Source organism: Lactuca sativa, chromosome 9 (assembly GCF_002870075.4).
Source record: "Lactuca sativa cultivar Salinas chromosome 9, Lsat_Salinas_v11, whole genome shotgun sequence".
NCBI lineage: Eukaryota > Viridiplantae > Streptophyta > Magnoliopsida > Asterales > Asteraceae > Lactuca > Lactuca sativa.
This window is the reverse complement of record NC_056631.2, coordinates 34,890,677-34,911,177: the sequence shown is the minus strand read 5'-3', so window position 1 is coordinate 34,911,177 and position 20,501 is coordinate 34,890,677. Positions and strand designations below refer to the sequence as shown.

Below are 20,501 nucleotides of genomic sequence, written 5' to 3'. Positions count from 1 at the left end.
ATCTTTTTTATTTTTTATTTTTTTTGAAAAACCGATTTCATTCTTTAAAAATATATATATATAGATTGGTGAAGTTTTTTTTTTGGTTGTATTTTTGAAAGTTAATGCTACAATATAAATTGTATTTTGTTATAGAAATAATCTTTGAAGATTTATTTTCTTTTTTTAAAACGATATTTTTTGGTGATTAGTGAGACATTTACTGAATACGTAATTGTTATCTCTCAAATCAGTAGGTATTTTGAATATTAGACTAATTTTTAAAAATTTTAGTAAAATTTACATTTTTTTTACGTTTTAGGGTTTTATTTGAACGAGAGAAATGGAGGATGTGATTTTAATGGGAAGAAGAAAGATCACGGTTTTCTCATCTTTGTAGTTTAGTATACTCATCCAATTACGGTAAGTTTTCTCTCTAGATTAATTTGTTGATTAGGGATTAAGAGGTTTATGATGATTGTTTGATAACCTGGTTTCAATTCCTGCGTCTTTGGCTTTGGTTTTCCAAAGTCATCAGGAGAACAGAAGAAACTGTAAGAAACCCTTTTGTTGAGAAAAACGGATCTGTTCACAATTTGGATCACGAAACGACCACTGACCATCGGCGTATAGTTTCGGTGAAAGCTCGGCCAACCAATTTTTTAGGTTCGGTACGCATTATGGAAACCGCCGGTGATGATGACAGGAGTGTAATCCGTAAAAAGGCGAAGGGTACAACTGGAATACATGTTTCCCATTCCGACTCTAACATAAACTCCTTTGTTACTAATCTCTTGAATTCCTTCAATCTCCTGGAAGTTGACCCTTTCCGTCAATCCGACAGTGACAAGGAGTTGGTTGACCGCGTGATCATGGTATACAATCTTCTATGGAGAAAACTCACACAAATCGATGAGACAAAATTAGCTCTTCCAGGGACAAAAAAACGTCCAGACTTAGGGGCAGGTGCTATCTGTATGAATAAAGGGGTTCGTGCTAATACCAAGAAAAGGTTTGAATCTGTTCCAGGTGTTGATATTGGTGACATTTTCTTTTTTCGATTTGAATTGTGCTTGGTAGGATTACATTTTCCAAGTATTGCTGGAATAGATTTCATGGGTGTTCCATCCTCTGAATATGAAGAGCCTGTAGCTGTGAGTATAGTCTCTGCAGGAGGATATGAAGATGAAGGGGATGATGGTGAGGTGTTGATATACAGTGGGGCAGGTGGGGCCCAAAGGAAAGATAAACCGCAAACTGATCAACAACTAACAAGAGGTAACCTTGCTCTTGAAAAAAGCTTACACAGGGGTGATAAGGTACGTGTCATCCGTGGTATTAAAGATTGTCAATATACAACTGGGAAAGTTTATCTCTATGATGGGTTATACACAATACACGAATCTTGGATTGAAAAAGAGAAATCTGGTTGTGATGTTTTTAAGTACAAATTGTTTAGAGTTCCAGGACAACCAGAAGCATTTACATTATGGAAATCAATTCAGCAATGGAAAAAAAGTCATGGTCCAATTACAAGAGTTGGTGTTAATGTTATTCTCCCCGACCTTTCTTCACGTGCTGAAATGTTACCTGTGTCTCTTGTAAACGATGTTGATGACGAAAAGGGGCCCGCTTCTTTTACATATACACGAACTCTCAAGTATAAAAATCCATTTCCTTTGACTAAATCTTCCTCAACTTGCACTTGCACAGATGGATGCCAGCCTGGCAGTAACTGCCCTTGTCTCCAAAAAAATGGAGGGTATATGCCGTATACACCTCTTGGTGTTCTTCTGACCCACAACACAGTGATTCATGAATGTGGGAATTCTTGTAGATGCCTTAATACCTGTAGGAATCGGATTTCACAGATGGGTCTGAAGATCCGGTTGGAGGTGTTCAAAACAAAGGATAGAGGTTGGGGACTGAGGTCGTGGGACCCGATTCGTTCAGGGGGGTTTATATGTGAATATGCAGGTGTAGTGATTGAGGGTAGAAAAGGGATTGATCCTGATGATGATTATGTTTTTGATGCAACTCGTGTGTTTGAGCCTGTGGAAAGTGTAACAAGTGATGAGCATGCAAAGTTTCCATTTCCTTTAGTGATTAGTGCCAAAAAAGAGGGGAATGTGGGAAGGTTTATGAACCATAGCTGCTCACCTAATGTGTATTGGCAACCGGTTGTTTGTGAATATCAACATGATGCTTATTTTCATGTTGGGTTTTATGCGATTAAACATATTCCTCCTATGCAAGAGTTGACTTATAGTTATGGAAAGGGACGTGTGGATAAGGGTGGGCCCCGTAGGAAAAAGTGTTTGTGTGGCTCACCAAGGTGCAAAGGGTCTTTTTACTAAAGTTTGCATGGATTATGCATGTCAAATGGTGCGCTTCTGTTAAAGGTAAACTATCTTTCTTTGTCCCTTTTTGTGCTTTTGCTCTTCTATTTGCACAATATTCCATGAACTTGAAAGTTGAGACACTGAGATGCTTGAAAGAAGGTTAATTGCTATAACAATCAAAAACATAAAAATAAAAGTTAATGGGATACTAACACTCTTCAAGTTGGGCATAAATATCTAAGGTCAATTGGTTAAATGCAACATTTAGCAACGTAATTTTTTTTTTTGGGTTATAGCATCTTATTCAAAAAAAAATTATCCTTTTTACTGCATTGTGCTATACTGCAATGAAAAATCTACACAGTTATAGCAATGTCATGTAATCAAACAGAAATTTTCATTGCTATAATTGGGTAGAATTTTCAAAGTATGATGTCCTAATGAAAAAAAAAAAAAGCAAAATGCTATAATTGGGTAGATGTTTTCAAAGTACAAGTAAAACACTGAAAATACAGTGCAGTAATAGAAAGAAATGAAAGTAAGATGCTATATATAATTTTTTTTTTTAAAAAGTACATTGCTATTTCTTGCATTTAACGATGGTCTGTTATTTATTTATTTGCAGATTAAAGCAGAAGAAGTAATTTGTAGGCGGAATTGAAATGAAATGGATTTTGCTTTAGATGGTGACCAAAATTCTTATTAAGCATTAGGACCGGATGATGATGATAGTAGGTCTCTTCTCTCATAATATATATGTTTGGTAATGGCAATGGCAATGGCAATGGCAATGTAGTAATTTAGTAGTAAGTACATCAAGTTGTATTTGGGGATTGGGTATGTGTAGCCCTTGGTTTTCTTTTATTAATAAATTATTAGGTGACTGTCTTAGCTTGTGAATATGCATGTTCTTTAGATTACCCATGTTTATGTCGTACTGATCACTTTGACTTACTCTCAACAACTTTTTCCCTCATGTACAGGTTCTCTTTTTTTGCACATGCTGGAGGTCATCTTTGTGACGCACATTCTCAATAGAAGCATGATTGTCCATCATCTACCTACCTCCTACCCGAGTCTAATGGGATTTCTGGGGTTTGTTGTTGTTGTATTACTTTTTCAATCTACTTGTTCTTATTTTTGATAATGTTCTCTACAATGTAGATGGTGCTTCTTGAAATGAGTGCTGGTTCTTGTGTATCGATTGGGGTTAAGTTGTTTGAAACCAAGACTTATGTCAATTAGACGAGAATTGCAATATTTGTTGTCCTTGCATTGAAAATAGCCATAAAGAACATGTGTTATGTACAATCTAGTGATGTCCTTGGCAATAAAAGTAGCCTCAAGTGAGATGGAACCATCTTTTTCAAATTTAATAAAAATTCTACCAACCAACAAACCATGGAAAATAAGAACCTATTTCACTGCCTTACTTGTTTCATATCAATTTCATTCCTTCATACATTTCATCTAATCAAACAGATTCTTGATGTTAGCTTTAACCAATTCATATTATGCACCAAGAAAACAGAATTAGGAAACAATAGATGAAGCCCAAAACAGAGCAAATGCAACTTTGTTTAAATTTCATCTAGAAACATAAAAGATCATAGGATATATCATACATCATATATGTATGACAAAAATGTTAATAGAACTTGTTTTTCAAATGCAGAAATTACGGTTCTTGCTGGTATCACAGCTATAGTTTCATGAAACAAGACAGAACTGAAGTATTTGAATGAGACAATTATCTGTCCAACAACAGTTCCTCATTCATTGGCACTTGCATCACTAGAAGGCGAGTTGCTAGCATCTATTTGAAAATACAAAGAAAGTTATAGATTCAACATAAAAGTAGCCATAATTTTATATTAGTAAACTAATTATGATTTATGACACACACACACACACACAAACACACATTTTATTCAAATATGGGTTTAAGATGCTGAAAATATATATATATATATATATATATATATATATATATATATATATATATATATATATATATATATATATATATATATATATATATATATATATATAAAACATACCTTCTCCATCTGCTGGAGCATAAGGAGATTTCCGGTACCGTGTTTGCTGCTGAGTTGGCTAAAAAGTAAACCGAAAACAACAAATGAATTTTCATTCAGTGTTATAGCTCAAGAATCTTGTTCTTTTACTTAAAAACATAGCAATTTCAAGAAAGCACGTTACAATAAAGTGGCAGAGACTTTAAGTACCTCTAGTTTGGGCCGAAGTGCCTCAAGTGGTCCTTTGGGCTTAGCTACACCTTGCTGTCACCAATAACATTTAGGTTTAGGTAAATAAAATAAACAAACTTTCTACATTATACAAAACTTGGCTTCATTAATTACTAATTATCATAGTCTTCTAAATAAAACTTAGCTACAAATGCTCATTGTAAAGAGCAAAGAATGTACCTTCCCCAATGCCCAATCAGCTGAATCAAAATATGCACGCTCATGATCCTGCCATAAAATACCATTGTGTAGTATAATATGAAACCAAGAAAGACCCGATATTTCTAGAAGATAGAAATAGAATTGGTTTTTATTTTTACCTTGGAAATGAGTGGGGGCTTTTTTGGCACAATACCTCCATACTTCTTTTTGATGACTTCTTCCTAAAAGACAAAGTATCATGAAATCAATGATTATAAGTAACATGCAGTAGTTATGTTATGGACAAAGATCCAGGATTTGAAAGCTACCTCCTTTCCTGCAGAAGGCATGGATGTATCATCCATTTGTTCAGACCCTTTATCTGCCATAAGCTCCTTGAACTAGCAAGAGCACATCAGCTGTAGTATCACAATTCACAAACCATGTTTTTCTTCCATCAATTTACATCTATAGTTAATACTTAATACTACTAGATGCACAAAATACAATAATCACTTTGCAGCTTTCCTAGGTTATTGAAAGACAAAACCAAATGTTATAGCTAAGAGAGTACTCAAGCTAGCAAAAAGTTCTGGACACAAGATTTCATGCATCAACAAATACCTAAATCACTGGAGATTGTGTTATGTAGCAGTATACAGATGAAAGCACACACACACACACACATAAGAAAACCATTGGCATTAAGTGCTTTATGTAGCTTAAACTTTTGAATAGTTGAGGAACATGACCATGGGAATTCCTATAATTCATTAGATTGCCTTGCTAAACCTACATACAGTATTTCCAATTGCTAACCTACAAGAAGATAACAAAATGATGGTATATTTAAGAGCTCAGATTCCAAGGCTTGGGATTGAGATTGAAGGAAGAATGGAAGATCACTTTGAATTCCAAAATCCAAACTTATAATTCCATGTTCCCAAACAATGCCTTAGTGATTCTATACTATACTATAATTCACACCACAATATAATGCACATGGCTAGTTGAGCAAGGAACAATGTTCTTCATGTTCTCAAGCTCTAAGAGAATGCTACGTTGATAAAACTTCTTTTATATATATATATATATATATATATATATATATATATATATATATATATATATATATATATATATATATATATATATATATATATATATATATATATATATTCCATATTTAGCCACCTAATTTAGAAATTATAAAATGTTTCGGTGTCGTTGTTGCGGTAATCAAGCCGTTTATGATAACAAAACATTCATACGGTCTATCAATTCCACCAATCCTTCGATTGGCCACCAAATATACATGAAAAATGTAAACAAATCGCTACGTATACTCCGAGTTTAGTTGTTTATTGGAGGCATATCGTCAAGAATTCAGACATGAAACTTATTCGGGAATACAATTTCTGGATAAAATGACGATCCAAGATCTAATTCGAAATGAATTAACAAGTAAATAAATTATAAAGTGGCGACTATTTTGAATTCATTACCGATCAAACAAAGCTGAGGAGGAGTTCAGGCCAGCTTCAGAGCTTCTTCAACCTTTGATCAAGGAGAGAGACGATACACAAATCCTGTGTGCGTGGCGTGGAAGGGGAGGAGAATCATTAATTTATTGACCTAATAATTGTTTAGCCCCACACACTTTCAACTTTTTACAATCAAAATATCGTATGGTACTATCTACATATGCTTCTACTTTCTCTATATTCTATTGATAAGAATAAGATAAGATTATTAGCTTTTTAAAGTATTTAACAATTTGATTATTATATGATTTTAACACATATAATGACCAAAAAAAGTATTGCCATTATTATTATTATTATTATTATTATTATTATTATTATTATTATTAGAACTTAGAACAGCAACCAATAAATACTTTAATTTTCTTTTTATTTTTTGATATTTCATACGAGACTTAAATCCTTAAAATCATAAACACTATATTCTTACAATTTATAATAAGAATTTTAAGTATATTCTTGCAATATATTCTTATATATCACAATACCGTTGGTAACATAATTTGTTTTTATAATTTACAATAACACTATGTTCTTACAATTTATAATAAGAATTTTAAGTATAGATATTGACACAAATGGAACATATTGAACGACTTTAGAAAACATATTGTAGTAACACAAATGATTAATACAATGTAAAAGGAGCATGGCAAGGGAAATTAACAAGAAAGCTACACCTATCTGATGTCATCACAATACCATGTCAAGGGAAAGTACTAAAGTCTTCAACCTATAAGATTTCTTCTCGTGTTCATTTGAACGACTTTAGAAAGATGCAGGAGATAAGTTGTTAGTTTTAGGAACAAATATGGTTTTCATCATTGAAAGTTTGATGGATCTAGTTGAAGTTCTTCATCCTTTCAATTAGGCTACACATAGTTGAGTCGCCAAGGGAGCTCACTAAGGCTCGCCAAGGAATTGGAACACCGCCTCCTAACGTTCGCTATGCTCAGGTAGTTACCATCTTAACGAGAAGGGAGAGAAGGGCAAGCTTGCATGTGATTGGTTGATATGTGTTTGACCGGATTCTTGACCATGCAAACCTAATTCGATAAATTTTCTAACCTGCATTCATTAAATAAAATATAAAAAATGTTTTTACCACTTAAAATTCAATTTTTCAAATTATAATTCAATCACTATAAATTAAACTACACTCTTAACATTTCACATACACAAAATATCATTATCTCTCTCACAAATACATTCAATTCACCAAACAAAAATGTCTTCATCTACCCAAAACAAAACCCCAAGAAAAAAAAATCTTCAAACCTTCTATCACTAAACCTTCTACCTCCAAACCTTCCATCACCACCGTGTTATTGACATTCATTTGATCAACCAATTCATTCACCCGCTAGTTACTACTATCCTTCTATGGCTCCACAAATGTTTCCATTTAATTCGTACTCTTCTCAACTCATGTCATTTTACCAAAAACCAACACCAAACTAATTTTCAATCCCAACCAATACCTCGTCTAAATTTCAATCTTGATATGTTTGAGACAGTTCAAGAACCTCAATTCTTTTCACAACCTCAACCCCCAACTAACTTTCAATCCTAACCACGTTGCATAGTCGATTAGTCAACCGATTCTTCCAATGAAAGCCCCGTTCAACAGTCGTTTCAAGAGCCCAGAGTCATGTAACATCTCGAAAATCCAAGGTAAAATTTTCATTTTTAAAACGATAAAACATACAACGAGTTGTTCTAAAACCGATCAAAGTGAATATATTATTTGAACATCAGATTAATATCATTAATTGTCAATGCGGAAAACTCTGGGGGATGTTGTGCAGCCACGCCGAGCCCATCCCTTTCGAGCCGAAAGTAACTGAAACCATGAATATGAAACCGTAAGCACAAAGTTTAGCGAGTTCCTCAAAATACCACATACCATAACATACAAGTGCCATGGGCTACCCCCATGGTCTGTCCTTGCAATGTCGATGGCCAAATCTCGGTCTTACATACAAGTTTCATGGGCTACCCCCATGGTCTTTCATTGCATTGACGAGGGCCAAATCTCGGTCTTACATACAAGTGCTAAGGGGCAGATCTTGGTCTTTCATACAATTGCCAGGGGACAGATCCTGGTCTTTCATGAGAGTATCACAAAGACAACTAGCATTCTACATAGCAAAGTAACAAGTCGGCATTGATGCCTTCGACCCACATATACAGGAAGAAAACTTGCCTCACAGTCTGAAAGCACAGTTGTACTGATCACTGCTTTAAAAGCTAGCTCTACCGGTCACCTATACAATTAATAGGAACCCAAATCTCAAACTATAAATCAAATTACCCAAAATGCCCTTAGGTTAAACTTGGCCAAAGTCAAAAGTCAACCAAGTCGACACGTACGCGGGGCGTACTACGCCTTGACCAGAAGTCGAAGGGTTGACCACGTACGCGGAACATACCATTTGGAACGCCCAGCGTACACACCTGCCATCCCCCCAATCCATTAAAGGCTTAATCATTTAAGCTCTTTTGTCCAAAATCTAGATCTAACCCTCAAATATGTAACATCCTATTTGAAATAGAGTAATTAAATGACAATACCGGAACCCCAAAAGGTAAATTTATAATTTATATTAATTTATAATGGCCCTAAAACCAATAATATTTAGCGGAGAGTGGTTTCGGGGAGCCAAATGATATAATTTGGACTTTCGAGGGTTAAAGTGTAAATTCAAGATTTATTTCGTAAAGATTTTTAAAAAGTCAAGGCATGTTTGGTAAGATTAGGACTTAAATTGTAATGAAATTGAGGTGATGAGGGCTGAATGGTAATATTCAGATTTTATTTGAGAAGAATAAGGGAGGAGGGGCTGGATGCGTCAAATGGCACGAACTCTATATTGGAGACGGAGATTAAACCCGTCACCCTCCTTGCATTTTATTCCCTCAAACGAAAGGAACACTAATCCTAAGAGTGAAAGCTTCAGCCACCACCCTCCTTCTTCTCCAACCTCCCTCTAGCCGTCAACTGAAGCATCATCGGTCGTCGGGGTCGCCGGAAGAAACCACCAAGACCACCGTTGTATCGGGTAGGACCGATCGATGGTGCTGGTCGAGCCTCATCGTTGCCACTACCTCCATTCCGATGTTTCACCGAGTTGTTGTTGCCGTCTACGTTCCTACGACCTCCGATCTTCCCCACCACCTTCCTCCATAGATGTCAGCGAGCTTGCTACCATGGTTGTTGATGTCAAAGTTGCCGACGGGGACTCGGGTAGGCATTTCTTCATCGACGTTGTTGTTGTTGTACTCGGTGGTTCGAACCACCTTCTCATCCCCTCTTTGTTCTGTTTGTCATACGACGCCACCACCGCTCGAGCGGCTTCCCTCCGCCACTTTTTCCTTCGCTGATTGGATTGATGTGGCCATCGCCACCACGTGGCTGTTTCACTGTGGCCGACATTCTTTGTCGCTGCTCACCGCCGTTGTTAAGTGTGTGTGTGTGTGTGTGTGTGTGTGTATTGGGTGTGTGTGTTCAGCCGTGTCTCACAAGATTGTGTGTAACGACCCAATTTTTCACGTCCAAAAATTTCATTTTTGATTAAGTGATTTGCAAAATATTTATAACATAATATCAACCGACCATATCATTTCATAAAAACATGTCTCGTGTCTGAAAACCGAATCGTAAAAACATAATAATGTCAGAGTACAAATCCCAGAATAACTCATAGTGCGGAAAACAATGTGTGTGTATGATGTGCTGCTACCGCGCCAACTCCTTCCCCTTAGCTGAAGAGGTACCTGAAACCAAAACTATAAATTGTAAGCACGAAGCTTAGTGACTTCCCCATCGTACCACATACCATACAATCACATAACATACATACTGCCTGGCAGTTCTGGGGTGCCCGACCTACCCGGTACGGCCATTCTAGGGTGCCGTCCTACCCATGCGGCCATTCTGGGGTGCCGTCCTACTCGTGTCAAGCCATTCTGGGGTGCTGACCTGCCCGTCGGTCCTAACAACCGACCCTTGGGGACTATTCCACCCCCTACTGCTACTATCACATATATCATAACATAAACATATTATCAGACATATCTGGGGTGCCCGAACTACCCTTCGGTCCTAACAACCGAACTTGGGGACTATTCCCCTCCTACTACCACTATCACATATAACATATCATGCCAGCATATAAACATATCATCACATACTGTCAAACATATCTGGGGTGTCTGACCTACCCTTCGGTCCTAACAACCGAACTCTACTACTATCACATATAACATATCATGCCAACATATAACATATCAGGTAGTACCAAACCTAGATGATATCACAAAGACAATCATCTAACATACAACTCCAACTGGTGGGCCGACATTGTGGCCGTAGACCCACCGCTACTGGAAGGTAACTCACCTCGTAGTAGCTGTTGAACTGTGCGGGAATCCTCTGACTGCTGCCGCTGTTGCTCCGGAAATCCTCCGGCTATAATTCCCATAAAACACTTAGTCATACACTGCTAACTGTTCTTAGGGTAAAATGACCATTTTACCACTGACCAAGTCAAAGTCAAATTCAACTTGCAGTTGACCTGACTCGCCGAGTTGGCTCGCCAACTCTCCGAGTCCCTATCCCTTTACTCATCCTCATCCATGACCCCACTCGTCGAGTTGGGCTGTCAACTCGACAAGTTCTTCTCTCATATGAACATCACATGAAAACTTATCCGACTCGCCAAGTTGATAAACAACTCGTCGAGTTCGCCTTCATCTGATGAACAAGTTCTGTCCTCGACTCGCCGAGTGGATGAACAACTTGTCGAGTTCATCTTCATCCTTAAGAAGATTGCCTTGGACTCGCCGATTCTGCTCATGCACTCGCCGAGTCCCATGAATTTCCAAAACAATGGCTTAGTCCAGAACGTTGGGTCACTCCTCGGGACTCCCTAAAACCTTTCCACACTCAACTGGGTCCTTTTGACCCTCACTAAATGGGACAGAAACCTTGAACTCATCGAGTCCAAGAATGGACTCGTCGAGTCGGTCACATCCCTTCACTAAAACTTCGATTTTTGATGTACAACCCTTGATCAAAAGATAGATCTATGCTTCTACAATCGATCTAGCACGTAAAGATACAACCTTTACGTGCTTGCATGGGACTTTGAGATCAAAAGGTCCTAAAACAAGCTCTTACAATGCATGGGGCCTTCTTTGAGTGCAAAAGTCACTCCTTTCTGCCTTGTAACCCCTCTAAGGACCTAGATCCGAAACATCAACCCCCAACCATGCTTGCAAACATGGTTGGTGACCAAAATGGCTTAGAAAAGCCCTAAAACTCCACAAAATGGGATCTATCTAAAGAGCAAACAAGGTATAGACTTTATACCTTCTGAAGACTACAAATGATGTTCAAAATCGGATCCCTCAAGCCTCCTCTTGATCCTTCAAGCTTTTCCTTCCTTCCTTGGATCACAAAAGCACCAAAATCATTACAAATGCCTTAGATTGCTTTAATAACGGCTAGGGTTTGCTATTGGGGTATTATGGGAGCAAATGGGACGAAGGAGGCTGAGTTAAGGTGTTTAAATAGGGTGCAAACCCTCGGATTAGGGTTTTTGTCCAGACAGGGCCTACCCGCCGAGTCCGGAACTCGACTCGTCGAGTCCACATCTTAAACTCCGCGTCTCATCCCGCTTCTACTCGGCGAGTTGGTCCTTCAACTCGCTGAGTCCAAGGCCAAAATGCAAAATATTTTAAAGAAGAGAATACGTACCAAGAACCAGGTGCTACATTGTGGGTGTCTCGGGTTGCTGCTGTCGGAGAAAGATCAAGGAAAAACCACCATGGCTACCGGCCATTGTGGCTACCGACTCAAGGACCGCCATAGAGGGTCTGTATATCGTTGTATGGTGATAATTTTGTGTGTGTGCTTATTAGTTTGTGTGTGTGTGTGTGTGTTTGGATGGTATTGTAAATTGTAACAAATGGAATAATGGAAAGAAAGTCAAAACCACCACCGTGAGGTGGTGGCTGCCGCCACCAGCCGTCGTGTCGGGTGGCGGTGTGCTTACCTCATTAAGTTTGTTTGGTTTGGGGTGCTTGAAACCCTAATGGGCCTTGTAAGCCCTAATTGACCCAATAAAACCCTAATGGGCTTAATGATATTCTAGTGGGTCTAATAGGCCCAATAAAACCCTAATTTTGAGAATTAATCGGGACACACACACGAGAATTATTTAATAGTTTGAAATATTAAATAATAATCATTGGCAAAGATTAAGCGAAGCAATATTGGACATAATGGATTAAGTCCTTAATGGGTTAAGAAGGAAACTTAACCCTAATCATCATTTTATGTGAAACCCTGACTTCACTTGGACTTTGAGTTGGGCCTTTCTATTGGGCTTTGGTATTTGGTCTATTAATAAGCCATCCAAGAATAATCAAATGGACTAGAGTAATTAGTTGGGCTTTAGGGTAAGGCCTATATGAAGGATTGGGCCAAATTCAAAAATTGGGCCATAGATGGGCCATAGTTTGGGCTTAGATGGTTGTATGATATTGGGCCCTTAGAATGAGACATGTTGGACTGGACTAAACAATTAGGCCTTAAGGGAAGTCCACGTAGAGGTTTGGGCCCAATTTGGAAAATTGGGCCATAGTTGGGCCTTGGTCCATTATTAGACTTTTGGGCCTTTGAATTGAGCCTTGGGCTTGAGTCAAGCTAAGTTACGCGGTAAAGTAGTCTTTTACCCCAAGCATGGATTTATGAATATGTGTTAGAACCTAATTATTAACTGGGTGTTATTTTGATATTGACAGATCGGGAATATGTCATCGAGCAACTGTGGTTCTGTCAGCGGGACTTCAGCAATGTGAGGTGAGTTTTCCTTCCAGTAGGAACGGGTCTACGGCCACAATGCCAGCCTGTTTAGTTAGCAGTAGTTCCGGGATTTCGATTCGATACAGTAGTTCGGTGTACTTGATGTCTTTGTGATTCAAGCATGTCTTTGTGTTATGTGTTCCGGACTTTGGTCCAATGCAGATGTAACATCCCAAAAATACAGGCCAAAAAAAATTTATTTCTAATTACGTCATTTTAAAACCAACAGTGTAATAAAACATCTGTAATATTATGTCACGTCAAAACCAAAGTAGAAATAATCAAACATGTTATCATAAAACAATATCAAAGTGTAATCCCAAAGATCTCATGTGCGGAAAACCATAGTGTGATGCGCTGCGATCAAGTCGGCTCCTTTCCTTTAAACACGAAGTACCTGAAACCAAAACTGAAAACCGTAAGCACGAAGCTTAGCGAGTTCTCCCATCATACCACATACCATACAATCATATAATGAACAGCTAGGAGATACGGGTCTCGCCCACACTCATGGAGGTACGGGCCTCGCCCACACTCCGCGAGCTGGGAGATACAGGCCTTGCCCACACTCCACTATCTCTGAGATATGGGCCTCGCCCACACTCAGCCACTAAACCATAGCATACAAGTATATACAATCATATACTAAACAGCTAGGAGATACGGGCCTCGCCCACACTCCACTATCTCTGAGATACGGGCCTTGCCCACACTCAGCTACTATCACAAATATCATAACACAAACATACTATCAGACATATCTGGGGTGTCCGAACTACCCTTCGGTCCTAACAACCGAACTTGGGGACTATTCCCTTCCTACTACCACTATCACATATAACATATCATGCCAACATATAAACATATCATCACATGCTGTCAGACATATCTGGGGTGTCTGACCTACCCTTCGGTCCTAACAACCAAACTCTACTACTATCACATATAACATATCATGCCAGCATATAACATATCGGGTAGTAGCAAACCTAGAGGATATCACAAAGACAATCATCTAACATACAACTCCTACTGGTGGGCCGGCATTGTGGCCGTAGACCCACCGCTACTGGAAGGTAACTCACCTCACACTGCTGAAGTCCCGAAGACACATTCCCACACTTGCTGAAGTCCCGCAGACTCAACCCCAGCTGCTGGATGACAGATTCCCGATCTGTCAATATCAAAACATCACCCAATTAATAATTGGGTCCCACTACATAACCATAAACACTTACTTTGGATAATTACATTACCCCAAACTTGGCTTATTCAAGCCCAAGGCCCAACCCGTAGGCCCAAAGTCAACTAGGAAATCATAGCCCAACACATGGCCCAATTTTCCAAATTGTGCCTAGGCCTATGCATGGTCTCATTCTAAGGCCCAACATCATATAATCATTAAAGCCCAAACTATGGCCCATCTATGGCCCAATTTTCCAAATTGGGCCCAAGTCCCTTACATGGGCCTTACCCTAGGCCCATTAAATTACTCTAGACCATTTGCTTGATCTTGGATAGTCCATTTAATAGCCCAAACATCGAGGCCCAATAGAAAGGCCCAACAATAAACCCAAGTGAAATTAGGGTTTCACATAAAATAATGATTAGGGTTAAGTTTCCTACTTAACCTATTAAGGACTTAATCCATTAAGGACTTAATCCATTAAGTCCATTATCGCTTAGCTTAATCTTTGCCAAAGTTTATTATTTAATATCTCAAGTTATTAAATAATTCTTGTGTGTCCCGATTAATTCCTCCAAATTAGGGTTTCATGGCATTAGGGTTTTCCAAACTCTAATTAGGGTTTCCAACCCCATACTAGTCCATTAATTAATTTGTTGAGCTTTTAGATCAATTAGGGCTTTATTGGGCCTATTAAGCCCACTAGAATACCATTAAGCCCATTAGGGTTTTATTAGGGTCCATTAAGGTTTTATTAAGCCCATTAAGTCTTATTGGGCCCATTAGGGTTTCAAACCCTCCAAATGAATCAACACAATCGACACAAGGCACACCGCCACCCGACACGGTGGCCGGTGGCGGCGGGAGGCGGCAGCCACCACCCTAAGGTGGTGGTTTTTAATTTTCTTTCATTATTCAAATCTCTGATTACATTTTACAATGTTTAACCCAAAATAACACATCAAAATAAAATGCAAAGTCACGGAGAGGCGGCAGTGACGGGGTCTTAGCGATGACAGAGGTGGTGGCGAAGATTCATCTTAATCTTCTGCCCAGCCCATCGATACATGCAAGACATGACGTGAACGGCGGCCTTCAGCCTTCGACTTGGAGGCTGGCATCGGAAAAATGGCTGGAGCGACAGTGGCGGCGTAGCAGCAACACAGAATACAACGGAGAGGAGAGGAGATCTGTCGTCGGGAGTCGTTGAGGAAGAACCAAGCGACGACGGCAGCGGCTTCCAGCGTCGTCATCGTCGACGGCGCTTGAGAGGGTTCTGAAAAAACGGCGGCAGTTGAACGAGGAGGTGGATACTGGCGGTCCTTGGCATCGTCGTTGATCGGAAACATGAATCGGAGGGAGGTGCGGCTACCGGAAGTGGAGATGGGGAGGGTGACGGCTAGAGAACCCCGACGATGGCGGCTGAAACATAAGGGAGGGTTTTGGGTTAGGGTTTGCCCGTTAGAAGTGTTATATACCCGGTACCTCACATATCTTGGCCATAATGACAGTTTTGGCCCCTCCTCCATAAAATCCTTTCATGGGAAGTCTAAAAATTACCATTTAAACCCTGCCCCTTCACTTCCTCTACAATTTAAGTACAAATAATTACCATGGAGTCCCTAACTTCAAAAATTCTTTATAATAAATTCGGAAATCATATCCTTAACCCCCTTAAGCTTTCAATTATTTATTTTAGGGCTATTATTCGCTCATTATTTTATTTATTGAATTAATAAATAAACGGGGCTTTACAGCAGAGGGCAAGGCCCTGGTTAGTTCCGGACTTCGGTCCGATGTAGAGGGCAAGGCCCTGGTAGTTTTGGACTTCGGTCCGATGCGGTGGGCAAGGCCCAGTAGTTGCTTTATATGTTATTGTATGGTATGTGGTAGTTTGGGGGAGCTCACTAAGCTTCGTGCTTACACTTTTCAGTTTTGTTTTCAGGTACTTCCGCTAGCAAGGGGAAGAGCTCAGGATGATGGCATGGCACACACCATAGTTACAGTTTTATCCTGGAAGTTTTATTTAGATATTTTGATATGATGTTGACTTCAGTTTTGATTTGGTACATTTGATATGGCATTTTGAGACATATGATTCATGGTTTTATTATATAACATTTGATGTTGTGGTTTTTAGTAATGTTAAAACAAAAAATTTTAGGTTGTGTTTTTGGGATGTTACAAAATGATATCTTAACCATAAAGTTTCCAACTTTATAGTCTTGTATGGCTATTAAATCTTCAACATCCAATAATCCTAACTTCTTGACCCATTAAGACATCCAAGACCATGCATGGAGGAAAACTAGGGACCAAGGTCACATTTTTACGGATCCTAATGACTCCGTAATGGATAAAGTTTCCAACTTTATCCATTAGAATGGTCCAAACAACCAAGATCTAGTCTTTAAGTCTCAAAGGGACCAAAAGTGCATCTTTTTTAACTTAATCCATTAATTCCAAGTCTCCAACCTTTAGATCTGAATCAATATGATAAAGTTTCCAACTTTATCTATAACAAGGTCACAAACTTTCAAGATCTAAACTTTATGCACTAACGTGACCAAAAGCTCATAACACCCAAAACTAGCTAGATCTAACAAATGTATCATCAAGATTCAAGCTTTTTACCACTAGAAGAAAGATCAAGGTGAACAAAGTCTGGATCTACAAGCTCCAATGCAAGCAACACTTCTCCAATGAGCTCCTTCTTCTACAAGATGCACCAAGAACATTCCAAAGCACTCATCAACACCTTCTTTTGCTCATAAGGCTCAAACTAGGGTTAGGGTTTTAAGGGAGGATGTTGGAGAGGTGGAGGGTAAGAATAGAAAGGGTTTGGGGGAGTTAAGGAGCTTAAATAGGGCTTAAACCCCGAAAATATAGTTTGGACACTAATCTTGTATGCCCAACATACTCTTTGTATGCTCAGCGTACTCTGGGTATGCCTAGTACGCCCAACGTACATGTTGAGTACGCCTAGCGTACGTGGCTTAACCCAAAACCCCCTAACTTCAAACGGTCATAACTTCTTCGTTTTAACTCCAATTTAGACGATCCTTATATCCACGGAAAGGTAATGAGAAGCTTTATAATCCTATAAGCTCTCCTTTTCCTTAAACTTTTCTAAATTAAATCCAAAATTTATTAAAGGCCCGAACTATCACTTTACGATTATACCATTGGGCTCCAAAGCACCAACCGAACTCTCGGATCACCTAATATACATTACCCATATCCAAAGGGCTCTAAATATCTCTTTCCCCCAAGGGCCGAAGCCTTATGATAACTGATCTTCGGGTCACGACCCCGAATTATGAAACGATTCGAAACAGGGTATTACAAGTCGAACCAAAAGGAAAAAAGTAAAGGAAAAAGGAAGGCTCCATGCAAAGGATGGATGGAGAGGGCATTAGCACAAGCATGGCTTGATGTGTCAGAGGATCCGGTGATAGGAAACGGCCAACATTCGACAACCTTAAAAAATAGAGTTTGGATTAGTTTTTTTGTCCGAATGAAAAAGGAGTACCACAATGTCAATCAACTTTACTCGAAATGGAGGACTGCCAACAAAGCCTTAATGGATTTCAATGACATCTACATTAACGTGACCAGTGACCCCCAAAGCGATGCAAATGAGGTGGATGTCCTATCAAACGTTCGTAAGATTTATAAAGCGAAATTCATAAAACTTTTTGGCAATGAGGCGTTTTAGGGTGCTGTGAAGGACAAACCAAACTAGCTTAATCTAAAAAGTGTTGATGATTGCGGGAATGTCCAAATGAAGCTAAACTTCTGAGTCAATATTTTGATGCGCGTATTGTAGCGATTGACCTCAACAACGAATATCCATATAAAGCTCCAATTCGTCCTATGAGATGAGATAGAGCAAAAAGAAAGCTAAAAAGAGCACAAAGTTCATCGAGGGAAGTGTAGGAGATAAGGAGCGACATCAAAGAGTTGGACGCTAAGCTTAGGGGTTTTTTGGATTTGGGAAAGGAAAAAGAAAGGAACCGTGCGTGCAAACTTTTCTTAAAGCCATGAAAGGACTTGTCCGAGGAGGATCACCAGATTTTCAACAATGCAAGGAATGATATTGCTAAAAAATACAACAGGGACAAGTCATAGTATTTTTACATCTTAGATGTAGTTTTAATTTATGCTTTACGTCTAGTAGTAAATCATGTTGTAGGTTTTAAGTCAAGTTTGTACGTTTTAAGTAAGTTTTTAGATAGTAAGTCTAGCTTTAATTTTTTTAATTGTATTGTATGTTTTAAATTATTGTAATCTTTTTTATTAATACTAAGGGTGTTTTGTGAGTGTTTTTTAATTTTAAAAATGTTTTTGGTAAAAATGTTTGTTGGCTTATGAATTTTTGAAAAAAAAATCTTTGAAAAAGTTTGAGTCAGCTTTTATGATAAGAAAAGTTAAAAAGTTAATAAGTTGGTTTTAAAAAGTTTTTGGCTCAACTTTTTAGAGTAAAAAATGGTAGGAAAAACTAAAAAACTAAAAAGCCATAAAAAAAAACTATGATTTTATAGCTTTTTGAAATTATCTTATTTTGTCTATCCAAAAAGCTGTTTGAAAAACGCTTTTAAACAACCCAAACACCTTTTTAACTTATTAGTTTTTTTTTAAAGTCATTAAGCTAATTTGACAAACAATCTCAAACACGCACTAAGTGTTTGTCTTTAAAAAAATATAATTTATGCAATATTAAATGTTTGTATATTAAAAAAATGTAATTTATTTTAATTTAAAAAAAAATCGTAAATTAAGAAAACATACTTTATTTAAATTTGAAAAAAATATATCATATAATTAATGTAAATTTGAAAAATAAAATCATAAATTCTAAAAATATAATTTATTTAAATTTGAAAAAAAATCATATAATTTGTTTAGATTTGAAAAAGAAAATTCAAAAAAAATTGGAGTGCTGCCACTTCCTATGAAATACTAAGTATATGGTAATAGCGAGGTGGTAGACAAAAAAAATATTGTGGCTGTCAAAAAGTGATGTGACAAAGTGTTAGGACTGTTATCACTTCTTCTATCCATAAAGGAATCTCTTAAGGTATACTTATCCCCTTGTTCATGCTTATCTTGACTTTTAGGGCTTTGAGTTAGTGAAATCTCCATCTAAATATTATCATAGATTTTTGGTTGTAAAATTGATGTTAGGTAGGTGTTAAACTTTGATTCTAACAAGCTATGTTCATTCCATCAAAGAAAACAATATTAATTGCTCAATTTGGTGATATTGAAGCTTATTCTTGAGTTTGAGCTTCATGGATGGAGAAACATCATTTTGATTCCTTCCAAATGAAACTAGTTTACTAATTGATGTTATAAGAGTGTTAGGAAAATTAGTTTAGCGCCTTAAAATGGTTAACTAAGTGATTGAAGTGAATTGGTAGTGAAAATGGACATAAATATTTTCTCGTAACTTCGGTTGTTTATAACTCATTCATACGACTCGGTTTTGGCCTGTTCTATCTGGGTTACTTATATAATCACATCTTTACATTACAACTTTTAAATCATAATTGTACCTTACATATGTTATTTTACAAGGTTTCAAGTTAGGATCTTTAGCCCTTCGTGAAAGTTTTGTATTTCACAATTATTTCTTATTTTTATATCTTAATTTCATTCTCGGACATCCTAAACATGCACGTGTGTACAATCGAACATCGCCATTCTTACGAATCAATGAAGTACTTGAAAAAAACATTTATATTCAACTGGGTAAGTACGAAGCTTAGTGAGTTTTCCAAAATATCATATATGCGAACCGGTTATATGTTGAAGGCAAAAATGACGGACCAACTTCATGCTGAAAGGCTATTATGTGTATGCATTTTATATGTATTGTAGTGTGTGTGTGTGTGTGTATATATATATATATATATATACACACACACACACACTACAATACATATAAAATGCATACACATAATAGCCTTTCAGCATGAAGTTGGTTCGTCATTTTTGCCTTCAACATATAACCGGTTCGCACTTTGACCTTTAGCATAATACTAGTCTACCCGAGTCTATTGACTTTCAGAACAAAGTTGGGCTGCCCTCAACTCCCTATATATATATATATATATATATATATATATATATATATATATATATATATATATATATATATATATA

The 20,501-nt window shown here is 37.7% G+C and overlaps 2 protein-coding genes across 8 annotated transcripts; one reads left to right on the top strand and one right to left on the bottom strand.

Annotated features, from left to right (window-relative positions):
* The first annotated feature begins 248 nt into the window (after positions 1-248).
* Positions 249-3,678, top strand: LOC111879381 (histone-lysine N-methyltransferase, H3 lysine-9 specific SUVH1). Of its 7 annotated transcripts, none has more exons than XR_006187393.2 (5): positions 249-402; positions 511-2,381; positions 2,947-3,052; positions 3,305-3,416; positions 3,486-3,678. XR_006187393.2 is itself a non-coding variant. In XM_042898518.2 (3 exons), exon 2 carries the CDS (start codon positions 660-662, stop codon positions 2,334-2,336), a length of 1,677 nt encoding a protein of 558 aa, XP_042754452.1. In that variant the 5' UTR covers positions 249-402; positions 511-659; the 3' UTR covers positions 2,337-2,381; positions 3,305-3,678. The 7 variants fall into 7 exon arrangements, 1 of the variants encoding a protein (XP_042754452.1); XR_006187394.2 differs by having other exon boundaries at positions 2,947-3,127; XR_006187392.2 differs by having other exon boundaries at positions 2,947-3,158.
* A 191-nt stretch (positions 3,679-3,869) lies between these two features.
* LOC111879382 (uncharacterized) lies at positions 3,870-6,418 on the bottom strand. The gene is made up of 7 exons (XM_023875824.1): positions 6,238-6,418; positions 5,062-5,151; positions 4,912-4,974; positions 4,772-4,819; positions 4,571-4,624; positions 4,382-4,439; positions 3,870-4,137 (listed from the first exon to the last, which is right to left on the bottom strand). The coding sequence occupies exons 2-7, from the start codon at positions 5,119-5,121 to the stop codon at positions 4,094-4,096; spliced, it is 327 nt and encodes a 108-aa protein (XP_023731592.1). The 5' UTR covers positions 5,122-5,151; positions 6,238-6,418; the 3' UTR covers positions 3,870-4,093.
* Positions 6,419-20,501: the final 14,083 nt, after the last annotated feature.

Bases quoted from the DNA above. Each gene is read 5' to 3' on its own strand.
- LOC111879381 (XM_042898518.2), top strand. From the start codon at position 660: ATGGAAACCGCCGGTGATGATGACAGGAGTGTAATCCGTAAAAAGGCG.
- LOC111879382 (XM_023875824.1), bottom strand. From the start codon at position 5,121: ATGGCAGATAAAGGGTCTGAACAAATGGATGATACATCCATGCCTTCT. The intron at 4,625-4,771 runs GTACATTCTTTG...TATTGGTGACAG, and splicing joins CTGATTGGGCATTGGGGAAG to CAAGGTGTAGCTAAGCCCAA. The intron at 4,138-4,381 runs GTATGTTTTATA...ATTTTCAAATAG, and splicing joins TGCTCCAGCAGATGGAGAAG to ATGCTAGCAACTCGCCTTCT.